Source organism: Lycium ferocissimum, chromosome 3, assembly GCF_029784015.1.
Source record: "Lycium ferocissimum isolate CSIRO_LF1 chromosome 3, AGI_CSIRO_Lferr_CH_V1, whole genome shotgun sequence".
Taxonomy (NCBI): Eukaryota; Viridiplantae; Streptophyta; class Magnoliopsida; order Solanales; family Solanaceae; genus Lycium; species Lycium ferocissimum.
The window spans coordinates 68516425-68532707 of NC_081344.1; the positions used below are offsets into that span (position 1 = coordinate 68516425).

General features: G+C 33.1%; 1 protein-coding gene across 3 annotated transcripts; it reads right to left on the minus strand.

Annotated features, from left to right (window-relative positions):
* Positions 1-4630: 4630 nt before the first annotated feature.
* On the minus strand, positions 4631-11982 carry LOC132050531 (mediator of RNA polymerase II transcription subunit 19a-like). Of its 3 annotated transcripts, none has more exons than XM_059441802.1 (7): positions 11768-11982; positions 9392-9458; positions 7498-7787; positions 7071-7298; positions 6067-6126; positions 5781-5922; positions 4631-5196 (listed from the first exon to the last, which is right to left on the minus strand). In XM_059441802.1, exons 2-6 carry the CDS (start codon positions 9420-9422, stop codon positions 5872-5874), a joined length of 660 nt encoding a protein of 219 aa, XP_059297785.1. In that variant the 5' UTR covers positions 9423-9458; positions 11768-11982; the 3' UTR covers positions 4631-5196; positions 5781-5871. The 3 variants fall into 3 exon arrangements, with proteins under 3 accessions (XP_059297785.1, XP_059297784.1, XP_059297783.1); XM_059441801.1 differs by having other exon boundaries at positions 4720-5201; positions 11782-11981; XM_059441800.1 differs by having other exon boundaries at positions 4720-5201; positions 11768-11981.
* Positions 11983-16283: the final 4301 nt, after the last annotated feature.

Sequence of the window (16283 nt, forward strand, 5' to 3'; positions counted from 1 at the left end):
TTATTTTTATTTTTTTCAATTTCTATGTTGTCTTTTCCTTTTTTTGTTCTTTTGTCTTTTTGTTTTATTTTACAAATAAAAATAAAATATAAAGACAAAAGTATCAGTTAATTACTTTTCGACTAATAAATAATAGTATAAAAAATTAAATAATTAGACTACAAAATAAGTAATTAAAAAAACACTAAAGTCACTAGCTTATTTGTAAAAATCTAAATGAATAAAAAAAATATTTTTATCTCTTTTGGAAGTGAAAACAAAATTTACATAAAAATATGACTCTAATTTCTTATAAAAATTAACTTGATAAAATGATATAAAGAATAAAATAGATTATAAAGAATGATATTCAAATTCATGATACTAATAAATAATAGTATAAAATTAAATAATTAGACTACAAAATAAGTAATTAAAAAAACACTAAAGTCACTGGCCCAGTAAAAATCTAAATGATATATATATTTTTATCTCTTTTGGAAGTGAAAACAAAATTTACATAAAAATATGACTCTAATTTCTTATAAAAATAAACTTGATAAAATGATATAAAGATTAAAATAGACGATTAAGCTCTTTTATGAAGAATGATATATCATGTGTGGGTGTCATTCATGATACCCTCTTGGTATATGATGTTATGTGGGACAAATAAAAATAGAGAATGTTGTGTTTTCTTGAAGGAATAAACCAAACCTCTATTCAAAAAGAGTCCTCCATGATTCATCATTGAAAGAATGAAAAATCTGGTATTTATATACTCATGATGGTATCATGAAGGATCTTTGAAATATGTATATATATATACACGTATATATGTATATATACATACGTATATATGTATATATACATACATGTATATGTGTATATGTATATATACATACATGTATATATGTATATATACATACATATAGTATATGTATATATAGATATGTATCATGTATGTATACATGTATATATATACATATATATACATATATATATATATATATATATATATATATACGTATATATATATATATATATATATATATATATACATATACGTACATATATATATATATATACATATACAAGTATATACGCTTCGTGATACCATCTATGTATATGATATACCAATGCAAGACTGTTGACACATGTGAAGGACTCAAGACCGTGATACCATCTCAGTATATTTTTATACCATGATGATATCATGGAGGATTGGGGACTGTTGCATTCAAGGACTTCAACAATCCTTCATGATACCATCTGAGTATATGGTATATATCATGATGGTATCACGTAAGGTTGTTGAAGAGTGTCTCATTGAAGGAATATACTGCGATGGCATCATGTAGTAGTATATATCAGGATGATATCATAGAGGACTGAGTGTTTTTCTTGAAGGAATGAACTGCCAATCCTCTATGATACTGTCAATATATGATATACCATGTAGGTATCATAGAGGATTGAGTAGTATTTTTTGAAGGAATGAATCAACCTTCTATGATACCCTGTCAGTATATGATATATACTTTCTGGACAAAATCTGTCACTCTTTGGGCGGCTGTGGACATCACTGCAGCAGTCCTCCATGATACCATCTCAGTATATTTTTATACCATTGTAGTATCATATAGGACCGGGGACTGTTTTATTCAAGGACTTCAGCAATCCTTCATGATACCATCATGGTAATACAATCTTACTATATGCTAGAATAATTATTTTTTGAGATATAGAAAAAATAGAATAAATTAAAAAACATGATATATCAGTTATTCTTTTTGATATTAAAAAAATGAAGAAAAGGAGCCAAAAGGTGTGTAGAATTAGATTATGAAAAAGAACGGGAAATAAAGGGAAAAAAATTAAAAAACTGAAATTAAAAAAGGAGAAAAAGGTAAATGAAAATCACAAGAAATTAAAAAAGAAGAATAAATAAAATAGCAAAAAAGGTGAATGAAATTAGATTATGAAAATAAAAAATAAAATAAAAAAGAATAAATGAAATTAAAAAAGAACAAGAAATAAAGAAATAAAAAAAAACAGAAAAAGCGAAAAGAAAGGAGCTAGAATTAAATATGGAATCATATTATGGTGAAAAGAAAAATAAAAAATAGTATGATTTGGGAAAAAATAAATGAACAAGAAATAAAAATAATAGGAAAAAAACGAAAAGAAAGGAGATAGAATTAAATATGGAATCCTATTATGGTGAAAAAGAAAATAAAAAATAGTATGATTTGGGGGGAAAAAAGAACTAAAAAGGAGAAAGAAGAATAAAAAACCAGAAATTAAAAGAAAAGAAGAAAAATAAAAGAGGAATAAAGAAATAAAAAAGAAAAGAAGAAAAAGTGACAATTACCTATAAAAGCTATAATGGGTAGAAAGGGTAAATAATTTTGAGGGTATGACAGTAAAAGGGGCATGAAAAGGTAATTATTTTGTGTGTAAGGGGAATTAGTATTCTTTCCCCTATATATTTTATCATATAAATCATATACAATTAAATATATATGCATACATATTATATGAATATATTTCATAATTATCCGCTTCGATATAAGAGCCGCTAAAATTAAATAAACTATGAATAAGGGAGTAATTCTAGACACCTGAAAATAATATTGGGTTGTTACACCTTCCTTTCAGATATCTAGGGGTGCCACTGTCCACAAAGAAACTACAGTCAAACCTCTCTATAACAGCATCGTTGGATTAAAAAAAAATTAGCCTTACTTTTATAATTATCGTTATACACCTATAACAATTTTGAAATTTAAATAATATTTCGATGTTATAGGCAAAAAAAATGCGTAAAATTTAATTTTCATTTTTAATTGCCAAATTCTAAACTTAATCACACTTTGAATAACGAAGGAAAAATCTCTTAATGATGATGAACTTAAGATGAAAATATATAGATTCATATAATATTCTGTCATAAATAGTGTATTAAAGGATCAATATTTGGTCAAAATCTCTACATTTATTATTGGTAAGTAGCAAATATTCTATTTTTATAAATGGTTAATTATTGTATTACCAAAAAAAGAATATAGCTATTATATGGGGGGTAATTTTATAAAGAACATCTTTATATAAAGTTAATTGTTCTTTATTATATAGTAAATCTTTTATAAGTGGAAAAATATAACGCTAAAAAATTAGTTCCGAAAAGACTTGGCTATTATAGAAAGCTGTTGTTATATGCGGATGCTGTTATAGAGAGGTCTGACTTAACTTAGGTAAGTTAATATCTTTCTCCGGTAAAAAAGATCACTTCTAGAATTAGTTGCTGGTCATCAAGAATGCTCTTATGCTCGGAGACTTCAGCTCATCAAAGAAGCAGTCTGCAGATCTTTCTTATGGACAAGAGTGGGACAAATAAGCAAAGGCACTGGTTTCTTGGGAGAAAATTTGTCACCATCTGCTGCAGGTGGACTAAATGTTATCAACTTTTAAGTTATGGAATAAAGCTGCTGTGATGAAACAACTGTGGGCTATCTCTCAGAAGAAGGATTCTCTATGTATCAAATGGGTTCACTATCACTATATAAAAAGCAGAGATTTGGAAACAATGCAAACTCCCAAGACTGCAGCTTGGGTAGTGACGAAATTTATTGACTGTAGGACAACAATCCTACAATTGCACACTACACGGTGATCTTAGTAGAGCTTATAGCCTGTTGATCCCTTAACTGCCTAGAGTCCCTTGGAAGAGCATGCTACTACAAAAACACATTCTGGCTGGCTGTTCAACAAAGACTCTCCACTATTGATAGATTACTAAAGTTTGGTATTCATGTGTCCATGGAGTGTATCTTTTGTGACAGGGGTGCAGAAACTTTTCAGCACTTGTTTTTTGTTCAATTTGTTGCATGGCTAGGTCACTACAGAACTGTGGGAACTTGGCAAAAGGAGGTGCACTGGATATGCAGAATAGCTAAAAGCAAATCTGGTGTTGCTTCATCACTAGCTATGTTTTTGGCATGGTGATTTATTGTCTTTGGCAGGAAAGGAACTCCATGAGGTTCCAAAGGGGTCACTTCAATGCTGCTGGGTATGTAGAGAGATTGTTCTTCATCAGCATAGAGGTGCACTGGATATGCAGAATAGCTAAAAGCAAATCTGGTGTTGCTTCATCACTAGCTATGTTTTTGGCATGGTGATTTATTGTCTTTGGCAGGAAAGGAACTCCATGAGGTTCCAAAGGGGTCACTTCAATGCTGCTGGGTATGTAGAGAGATTGTTCTTCATCAGCATATCACTGGGAGAAAGATAGCTCAATGGCTATGCCTGCTGTCCTTTACTTTGATTGTAATGTTGTTTAGCCAGAAGTAGTGTACTGTCTGTCTTTGTTCTAGTTTAAGTAGATCCTACTTTAAGCTTAATATTGATTTTATTTGGAAGCTGGGGGTCTGCCCTGGCTTGGCTTTGTAACTTTCACTTTTTGATTAATGAAAATGGTATGTTAATATATAATAATTAAAAAAAAAAAAAAAAAAAAAAAAGTTGATTTGTTATACGATATCAATATGGCTGCAGAGGAATCATACAGTTGTTAGGAACTATGCCTTAAATAGATAACCTCATCAATATTAACTCAAAATCATTTGCAGTGAACTGCAGCTTCCAAATATTAGAACAAGTGCCAAAATTTTACATGTTTATCACTAGTGATACATTAAGAATTATTAGCTGAACAAAGTTCTGGAGCACACATAAATCTCGAGCATTACCGCGTCTGAAAGAATATATTGATTTCATTTTATCCAAGAATATACAACAAAAACTTCAATCCTAGCAACTACAATTCCTCATACAATACATATTCCTACATCCTTAAAAACCTAGTCTTGCCCCGCTTTCTCCCTCTTTCGATGTTTAAATGCTGATGAGTCGCACTAAAGCTTGATAAATGACACGAGATCTGACCAACGATCATCTTAAGCCAATGCCGCAACTGGTTAAGACTAAGAATCGATATTAGAGCCCCCGGAAGATGGGGAACGGAAGAACGAATAATTAATCATTGTAAGGTAAGACAACCAAAAGAGGGGATCAAGGTTTTCAATGTCATTGCTAACTAAAGAAGCCCCTTTAATATGATACAATGGGGTTGTCTTTCAGCAGTTTGTACGTTTGACTAAAATCTACTTCAACAGGTGAATTCATCCTCTTGGCATTCTCTAGTTAGTCCAGAGGCTATTCTGCACAGAAAAGAGAAACCGAAATATTATGCACGTAACAAATAGTATGATGAGGTGCCCTCCTCTTGGTAAAAAACACCAAAAGTAGATACAAAAAGCAGAATGCAATGCCAAATAACTCATGTATTAAAAAAAAAAGGTAACTCTTCATTTTTATCTTTTTCATAAGCCTCGGCAACCCTTCCATTCTGCAACAGAATGTCTACCAACAGACACTAAGAACCTTTTCTCCTTTTTTAGATAAGCGCAAGGGAGTAGGGACACTAAAAGCCATTAGGAAACTGCTTTTTATCCAACAAATGCAAATCGTTCAATATCCACAAACTGAAATACTTTAAAGCATGTCTTATTTAGTCGTAAATGTGAACCTCATGAGCACCTAATGACTACAAAACAGGCTGCCCAAACAGCTTTTGACATCGATAACTAGTCAATCCTTTTTCCGCAAAAAATGAAAATTTGGAAAGCAGATGCAAGAAGGATATAGACATTGTATAATAGATGGCGCAGATGGGAACACTTGGGCATGCCATAAAGCTCTTCACTTGGTGGGATATAGCAGAACAAGAACTTCCCTACCTTGGATATTTCAAAATAGTAAGATAAGGATCCCTCCAAATTCTTCACTGCAACGCCTGAGGACAATAAATTATAGTAGTACATGCAATATTCAGCCTGCAACCTTTATTGCACCATTTTCATCAATCTTCGAGCTCTTGTGCTGCAACATTTCAGCATGTAAGAATATCACCATTAGTATAAGGTGAAGGTACGGTCTCGATATAGTGTAAAGACTGCCCATATAATGAGCTCAGAAACGGACTTAACATCAGCAAATATCATATTGAATACAATATTATCTTACCTTGTTTCTCCTGTGTTTGTGAACATCATCAAGATCCTCCTCGCCAGTATGCTTCCTTTTCTGATATCATCAGAAAGATCAAATCAGTGAGGTCATACAAAAGCATTTAATAGAGTAAAGTGACATTATAGCTATTTGCTAAAGTCCTAAAAGTGTCGTAAATCTGGGATGAATTTTTCACAGCAAGAGTGATCCCAACAAGTCAGCTCAATAGCTAAGCTCCACTAGGCCAAGACCTCAAATCAAACATGAAAAATTACCCACAATTGTCACATAGAGAAAGCACACAACGTCAACTTCTCATTAAATCAGTACATAGCATACAGTACGATGAGAAATATTACACAGTCAACTTCTCATAAATTCAGTATATAGCATCCAGTAAGATGAGAGAAATCAAACAAACTCGAACTTGAAGCTACTGTTCCAAGAAAAAGACTAGTCAAAGCAATGACGATGAAACGGATATCTGATTAAACTAAGTCAAATGGCTAACTTTTGCCGCAGTAACTAAAAAATGAAAGTCAAGCAACAATTGATTCAAGAAAAACTAGTCAAAGCAATGACCCCATGAAATGGATTGCTGACTCTCCAAAAATGCAAATGGCTAACTTTTGTCGGATCCTCCAAAAATGCATTACTTTTGGAGGATCAACAAACTCAATATTTTGAAGAGTCCGAAGAAGGCAAGAAGATAAACCTATTGCCCTGAACTCTATTCTACTTGAATCCTATAAATGCAACTTATAAGCTACATGACAAACGATGTAGTAAAAGTTCACGAAAGCTAGAGAAACAGACAACAAGATTCCAGTGGCGCCTATTAAAAAAGTATTTCTGTCATTAGTAACGCATTTCCAGTAAAGACACCATTGAGGCCAATTATTAAGTGGCTTTTACTGTGAACCAGTCTTCTAAACTTCTTGCATATGAAACAACCACATGATATTCACGCATGCCAGGAGAATCATCATATTAACTCTTAAATTTTGCTAGTAGCAGACCTTTTCATGATGTTTCTTTGAATGGTCAGCACCAGAATCATGATGGCCAGTTTTATCTTTCTTTTTCTCTTTATCCTTGTCTTTACTTCGATCTTTATGACGGTGTTTGTGCTTCTTATGTTCTCTGTCCTTCTCCTTGTCTTTATCCTTGTGCCTCTTATGCTTCTTCTCCTTGTCTTTCGACTCACTTTTAGACTTTCCAGCTACAGTGGAGATTCCTTTCTCAGACTATGAAACACCAAAAAGACCTATTGATCAGCAATTACTGAAAACAGGCAAACTGGCATTACAGAAAAGCGCGGGGTTTGAGAAAAAATTCCAGTTCTGAGCCTCCAGCTTCAGAGATTGCAGAGGAATAAAAGGGTTACTTAAAGATGTTGAATCAAATGTACTTATATAACTCAAGCTTCACAAATAGATTTCTTACAGGAGGCAGATCAATTGGAGCTGTTTCACGTAGTTGAAAAGCTTCTCTAAGAGCATCTAAGTCGAATGGTTCGATGCGTGACTTTGTCTCTTTTGAAGACGAAGCATCCTGAATAAGCTGATCCAACTGCATCCCTTCCCCTTTCCTAATTTCTGTGTCTCCCACCACATTGTGAAGGTAGTGTGTGTCTGAAATTGACAATGGAAGAGGCTTCTTGCAGAAGAACTCGTGATGGGGCAACAGCTTGAAGTGAGAAATAAGATCCACAGCGCCTGTAAGTTCTCTTGGCCCTAATAATGTATTTGGACCAATCAACCACAGTAAGCCAAAGATATCTAGATTAAAATGAACAGACTTTAAGGAGAAGAAGATCAGAGAGCCGATTGCTTTATCTTTGAATTCTTCATCAGATTTTTTTTATAAAGGCAAGTAAAACTCTTCATCAGAATTCTGAGAGATGGGTTAAATAGATTTTTAGGGATAAATATATTTCAAAACAAGCACATGCGACGTACGACAAAGGACTCACAACTATTAAAGGTCAGATCTCAAATTTATTGCTAAATGGTAAGTCGGCTACAAGACTCACAATCCCATACTTTTAATTCCTTCGCTTCCTATGTTAGTTTCATTTATCACCTCCAATATCAAAACTCGGTTGATGCTGAGAGCTTGAATGCTCTCTTTTTGATGGTCTGCCAAAAAGAGCTCATCATGCAATATTGTTAATCTAAGTTGCGCGGACTCTCCGTTTTTGGTACCGATCCCGTCTCGACATGGGTCGGGAGCGGGAGCTGGATACGTCCGGGATACGGTCAACCAACTTCAAATACTTTGACCGGAGTGGCGGAGTCCATCGACAAATTTGGGGGGAAATTGAGATTTTGATTTCTCAAAATTAAAGATAAAACAAATTTAAGATAAGGGAAATCAGAAATGACATACCTTCAATATTATAGAACTTTTGTCTCATGTAAGTTTTTTCATAGAATACCTCTCAAAATTTATAGCTCTACATTTTATAATTTTGAATATTCCTAGATGAATCCCCGCACCCGGATCCGCACCCCCGAATCATTAGATTTTGCCGAATCCGAAACTCGGATCCGTACTTGTATCGGATACCCGCACCCGAGTCCGAGCAACTTAGCTGTTAATATCTCTCCTCTGCTTTTCTGTATTATCTTCAAGTGTCAACTCCAATATCAGAACTCAACTAAATGCTAAGTACTACAATCCTTTTTATTTTTGGTTTGGTTCTGCAACAAACTAAGCACAATATTCTTTTGGCAATCACAACCTTTACAGCACCCTAACTGTGTGCAAACTGTAAACCCCTTTGGCAAGACTTCAAATCATTTTTTAGTTATTTGTGAGATCTTTTAGTCTCAAAAAAAGTTATTTGTGAGATCTTGCTACCAAATTCGTAACCCTAACAGCATAACACTAACAGCCAACATCATCCAAATGCCGCAAGAAGAAGCTGGATGTAACACATTGCTTTGCAAGGACATATTTTGCAAAACATCATTCAAAAAGCTTTAGAACTCGCATCACTAATCTTCTTTTATTTCCCAAATAAGATGATATTGGCTCCATACTAGGAATGCAAAAGAAATAAGCAATATAAGTCGGAAGTAAATCAATCACTTCTACTACCTGAAAGTGAAAACAATAACACCACAAAAGAAAAGAAAAAAGGGAAACAGAACAGAGAAATTCAACACCAAATAGATCGCGCAGGAACTTCACATAAAGTACTGATCGCAATGCTTTTCACGTTAAATCAAAACCTAGGCATGCAACAAGGACCCAAGTAGAGTCGAATGTCTTCATTAGTCATTTTACTCTAACATGCAAAGAGACTGTTCGGAGATCACAGTAAGAATCATACCTCTTCCAAACGTCTTGTTGTCTGGATCCATCAATTAGCGCCCAGCACATGAATAGACCATTATTTCCTGGAAAGTATTGGTAGGTAAGCCAATGTCCACAACAATCTAGCTAAGCAATGGTCCACTTACTTATAGGATCAGAATGCAAACAAAATGGCAATGGCCATATACAAATTATTGAATGTAAGCTGATTTAATAACCACCATGGTGAACCAATAAATAGCATCAATCTCAATATTTTTACGAAGTAAAAACCACTTAGCTGCCTGGGGTTTGGCATGGATGAGTTTAGTCAAACCAAAATTGTATAAAACATCTATATGCCAAACTAATGAGACAACTTAAAACGTGGGTTCACGAAGAGATCAACTCGTCTGAAGCCCCACACCCAGAGGGATGTGAAAGTTTCTCACTGACCATGCAATGATACTCAAACATAAAATTGAAGGGCAAAAAAAAAAAAGGACTTAGATAAGAAGTTACACAATGTCCAGCAGTATGCATTTTCTTTCACAAGAAGTACAAGACTCCAAAGCACGGAACGATGGAAGCCCACAGCTCTGTGTGTGTGTGTGTGTGTGTGTGTGGTGGGGTTGATTGTAAGATGCTGGAAAAGGCTAGACAATTGCAATGGATACAGGGATTTTAGTGTGGTCACAAACACAGGAAGCACAGTGACTATCTCACATTTACTTTATCAGCCTAAAGTTTAGTTCTACAACACTTCACAATTCACATACCCAACTAAATTTTCCAATAGCGAACACAAGACTGAAAAACGACCAGTACTCAATTGACAAGCGACCAAAAAAATTAACCCCAACATAAAATAGTACTAGCTCATTAAGAAATAAGTAGACTTTCAAACTCTTAAACCATTTTTAGTGGCAAAAATCCAAATTTCGACATACTAAAGATGCCAGTATACTTCAAATTCACTCAAAAGGCCAAATGCTCTTATAATAAAGTTCAGTATTTGTTCCAAATTCTCATCAATTGACACATTTCAGTATTAATCCAACATCTTCATCTCAGAGTTTAAATATAAAACACAACTATAATAATACAACAAATAGGAATTCAAACTTCCAATTATACTCCCTTTATTTCAATTTGTTTGTCTTACTTTCCTTTTTACTCCGTTTAAACTCTTTCCCTTTTTAGCAACTCCTTAATTTCAACTTTCCAAATGGCATGTTTTAAGATCACAAGATCATAAGGGTATTTGAGTACATTCTACATATCTCTAATTTAAGACCATAAGATTCAAAAGTCTCCTTTATTTTCTCAAACTCAGTGCCAAGTCAAAACAAGACAAACAAATTGAAACGGAGGGAGAATAACTCAACATAGAGGACTTCAAAATTACCAAATTACAACATAGAGGACTTCAAAATTACCAAATTAAAACGTAGAGGAATTCAAATTCCGAAGTAGGAAGAAAAGCATACTCAATCCAAACAAACTTCCAAAATTTCGACATACTAAAAATGCCAGTATATTTCAAGTTCACTCAAATTTTCGAATACCAGACACATTTCAGTATTTACCAAACATCTTCATCTCAGAGTTTAAATATAAAAGACAACTACTCCCTCCTTTCCAATTTGAGTGTCTTAGTTTGAGTGGTAAAAAAAGTTTAAGGAATAAAAAGAAACTTTTGAATTTTGTGGTCCTAAATTAAAAATGTGTGTAACGTACTAAAATGTCCTATGAATCTTGTGGTTTTAAACTTGCATGTATTTTATGTTAGAATTGTCAACTTACTAGATATAAAAAAGACTCTCCTTCTGGTACAAACCAAAAAGGAAATTAAGACACTTAAATTAGGATAGAAAGAGTATAATACAACAAAGAGGAATTCAAATTTTCAATCATACAACAAAGGGTACTTCAAATTTACCAAATTACAACAAAAAGTAATTTCAAATTTCAAAGTAGAAAGAAAGCATACTCAATTTAGGGTTCAGTAATTGTTCAAATTCTCATCATTTTGACACACAGACAAATTCACTAAAAAAAAGCCAAATACCCTTACAAACATAGTTCAATTTATGTGGCATCATTTGACTTAGCACAAAGTTTAAGAGACAAAACGGAACACTTTTGAAATTTGTAGTCTAAAATAAAACTTAAACATTTGTGTGGCGGGGTAAAATGGGCATTTTAAAGTTGAGTTATTTTCTAATTACACAAAGGTGGCATTATTTTGGGACATACTAAAAAGAAAATTATGTCACATAAATTGGGACAGAGGGAGTAAAATACAACAAATATGAATTTAAACTTTCAAATATTATAACATAGGGGACTTCAAAATTACCAAATTACACCATAGAGTAATTTAAATTCTGAAAGTAGAAAGAAAGCATACTCAAATTAGGGTACCAGCGAAGGACGAATCTCCTATTTTTCTCCAATTGAAGATGTTATTGAAGCTAGAAATTGAGTATATTGAAGAATATCAGGATTTAGGGTTTAACAATTTAGCATGAATTTGTATCTTATTGAATTGAAATTAAAAACCCTAATTCCTCTTTCGCGGAGTTGATATGCTATTGGCTAATGGCTCAGGAAAGATTGGGGAAATGGACCTCTATTTTTAATTATACTGTAAAGTGTCAACCTATTATTATTATTATTATTATTATTATTGTTGTTGTTGTTGTTGTTGTTGTTGTTATACGGTACTCCCTCGCAATAAAAAAAAGTGTGTCTACTTAGTTATTTGCATGTTCCTTAAAAAGATATTAACTCCTGAAAAAAATACTGATAATTTGACTAAACTGTCTCTAATTATATAGATATTGGGATTTGATTACATAGCACTTAATAAGGACAAATCTGAAGAAAAAAAAAAGTAAGATTAATGCTTTTCTGATTTAATAAGTGGACACTCTTTTTGACTTAAGAAAAAAGGCTAAGTGAGCACTCTTTTTTATCCGGAGAGAGTAATATTTATGTTTTTCTTACGTGAATTGTCCCTGATTATGCACGGGTTAATATGGAGCTTTGCGTCATTTAGGAAAGTATGTTTTTTTTGTTTTGTTGTTGTTGAATTGGTAAGGTATCTATGCAATTTAATAGTGGTCAAATCAAGGGTCTATCGAAACAACCTCTCTTGTGGAAAAGGTAAGGTATGCCTTGTCATACCCTATTTTAACCAAGGTCAAAATAGTTTACGAACATCACGTATTAGGAGTTATTTAAAAGTTAAGAGTCGCCACCCAATTAATTACGGTGAATTAGGGCACCTAAGGTAATTAAAGTAATTATCTAAAGTCCATTTGTTTTTAAAGTCTACGAAACCAAAATTCTGGGTACGGGTTCAACTAACCTAGAGGGAAGGTATTAGGCATCCTCTAAGTTCCATTAACAATGGTTAATCCGACCGGACTTATAATTAATTAGGCTAAGTGTAAGTGTGACATTTTAAAAATAACTTATAAATATGGCTAAAGTTTAAAGTAGGATGTAATAATGTAATTTAAAATAAAACTTGTAGAAAGTATGATAATTTGCATATAAGTAATAGTTTTTGAGATGAGATTTTAGTAGTTTTGAACTTTGGATGAACTCTATCATATGAATATAGCAATGTAGAAAATTTAGACGTATAAATAGGATTCAAAAGAAGTGAGTTTTCTTTTTCCCTTTTTATTAACTATGCTTAGCTAAATGTCTACGCAATTGATTCAAACTTGAAGAGTTACTTATAAAGTATATTTGATTTTAGGGATAAGGCACCATTCTGCACTATGACTTCCCGATGCTTAGAATTTCTTCACACGCGCCTTCTGCGGTCCTTTTACCATAAAACTTATTTAAAACGGAATAATTACCCCCTAAAAGTTCGATGCCCACTCTCGTATGGGAGTAGTGACATGTACTCTCCCTTGCCATGTGTATTTATTTGTTTTCTTTTTTTTTTTTTTTCGAACACGTGTCAATTTTTTTTAAAATAAAAATAAAAAGCTGAATTTTCATTAAAAAAAATGAGTTTTAAAACCAGTCTTTTTTTTTTAATTTGAAAATTTGATTTTTTTAAACCCATTTAAAAAAAAAAAAAAACTAAAAACATGGATTAAAAAGCTGAATTTTCTTTTTAAAAAAGGATTTTTAAAACCCTTTTTTAAAAAAAAAAATTGAAAATTTGTTTTTTTTTAAAACCCGATTTTGAAAAAAGAAAAAAAAAAGCCGAAAAATGATTTTTTTTTTTAAATATGGAAAAATGGATTTGTTAAAAATATGGAAAACTTGATTATTTTTTTAAAATGTCTTAAAAATCTTGATTTTCATGATTTCATTTTCTTAGGACACTTTTATTTTTCAAATAAAATTCGGAAAAGTGTTTTCTTGCCAAAATGTGAAAAAAGCTGAATTTTTATAAAATTTTGAAAAAATTAATTATTTTTCTTAACATGTGGAAAACCCTTTTTTAAAACTAAATGTGGAAGACTAGATTTATTTTCAAATTTTAAGAAAATGCAGATTTTTAAGGAAAAAAATTAAGTTTTCCCCTTTTTTATGTTTTCACTCTCTCAAAGAGAGTGAAAGCACACTCTCTTTGCCAAAGGCGTTTGGGGTAACTATTCCGTTTTAAATAAGTTTAGGGGGTAATAGGGCCCGGGAAAGGTAAGGTGTGTCGTAGCAAGTTCGGGTATAGTTCAGGGGGGTAATGGTGCCTTATCCCTTGATTTTATGTATGCATATTAGTGGTGTTTCGAAATTTTCTAAGATAGTAATAAATAGGACATAACTCTTTTAATTCAAAATATGCTATTTAGAAATCGATTATTTTGAAAATAGGTATTAAGATACTATAAGTAACTATAATATAAAGGAAGAAAATGAAACTCATGGTATTAATTGTTAGTTCTTCCTACCCATTTACTAAATTAAAAAATCCTTAACGCCACTAAGGTTTATCTAAATTAATAAAACAAAAAGAATGCTAGTCATACTATGCACATTAAATGCACACAAATGAAATAAAAAGAGGCAGTAGGCTAAATGGGCTCAGCCCATTTTGAAACTGCAGTGGCTGGGCTGTTGTTGGGCCTTGGCCGCCGCTTTATATTGATGCCGACAGCGGTTTGTTGTTTTCTTATTAGGTACAACGGACGAAGAGAGGCGCGCGGAAGAGGTGTTTCATTGGGCTTCGGCCCAACGTCGAATGTGGGAGGAAACGAGTCCCCGCGGACTCGTATGCGATGTTCATGCATAAAAAAAGAAGAGAATTAGTACGGTTATTAAATAAATTTAAACATATAATGTAAGTTTTGAAACAAAACGATAGATTATGTAAGTGGGTAATCGAATGGGATGAGCATATATATATATACGTATCGTTTAGCAAACCGGTATTGTTAAGCAACACAAAAACGGAACCCAAAATTTCCAAGGCTCGTGGCCATTTGACTATCGGGAGTATACCCGCTTTATACATCAAATATACCCATATGCATCCAGTGAGTAGAGAACTGGATATTTCGAACCACACCTCTTTTGACATTTCACAGAAGCCAAACAGACTAAATGGGACAAATGAAAGGGAAATCACATTAAAGTATTTGAACTAAAGAAAATTGAGTATACTGTTGCATACGGATCTAGAACAGGACTAGTTTGTGACACCAATAAAATTAAATGATATCAATGCGATATCTGTTTGGTTTTTAACCAAACAACATTTCACCAAAATGTAGTATTTTGAATTCAAAAGTGCGGCAACAAGAAAACATTAATACAATGAAGTAGCGAGCATATTTTGCAAAAGCAATGGCCAAATCTTTAATCAAACTTGAGCAGAAGTGGGACTACTGCGAAAGAGAAACTCGTATTTCAAGATAGAATTGATACCCTTAGGGATTTTGAGACTCAAACAATATCCAATGGGTTCTAAAGCCACGAAGAAGGAAAACAAGTAGCATTTGCTGTTTGAAATTTTCAGCTAGTTCCCAGAGAGGTTTTAAAAAAAAGAAATCACACACATGAACAGTGATATACACATAATGTACCAACGACCATCAATGCAAACAGGGCAAGGGGAGAAACTGAAGCGATTAGGTCCTTCCTACTTTCAACAGAGAAGACTTGCACAAATTTGACCTCTTTCAACATTATGCGGTAAACAGAGACAATCACGGGTCATGATTCTAGCAAGCTAAACAAGATTTTAAGTATTCTTCTACACATAACTAGGTGAAAGAATTCGGAACCAGAAAATATCTTGCTAAGACCAGATCGCAAACTCATTAATGCTAAGATAGGGCAGGAAACAAACTTCACATTAAAATTTGCTGAAATTACTAACACGAGGACATCAAGAAAGCCTAGCTGAAACCATATAACCTATATTAATACTGATGATGTTTTACCATAGGCAAGAAATCAAAGATAAGAAACCCTATGACCAAGATAAAGGGCTAAACAGTAGGTGCGGGGGTCCAAACAACAGCATAGGCAACTAAATCCAACTTCGTTATTCTCTTTCGCGGGCACAAACTGAGTCAGATTACTTTCTTATGACATTTGAATGGGATGGAAACATGCTAGCACATACGGGCCTCAGCACAACACATTATCGAAAACTGAGCGACTCACCATACCGATCGACATTTGAGCATTTAAGGGGGTTTCAACACACATTGACAAATCTGTAGATTCACAGCCAGACAAACACATAGGAAACACTAAATTTCCACATCGTTCTATACTATCGAATCCCAAATTTCAATCTACAGCTAAATCATCGATTAAACCAGACAAACCAGCATAGACAAAACTAAGTTACAAAATTAAAATATGAAACAAAACAAATTAAAAATAGAAATTATGCCAAATCAAAGGTGAACAGAAATAAATAGATGAAAGCTTACTTTTGTGGG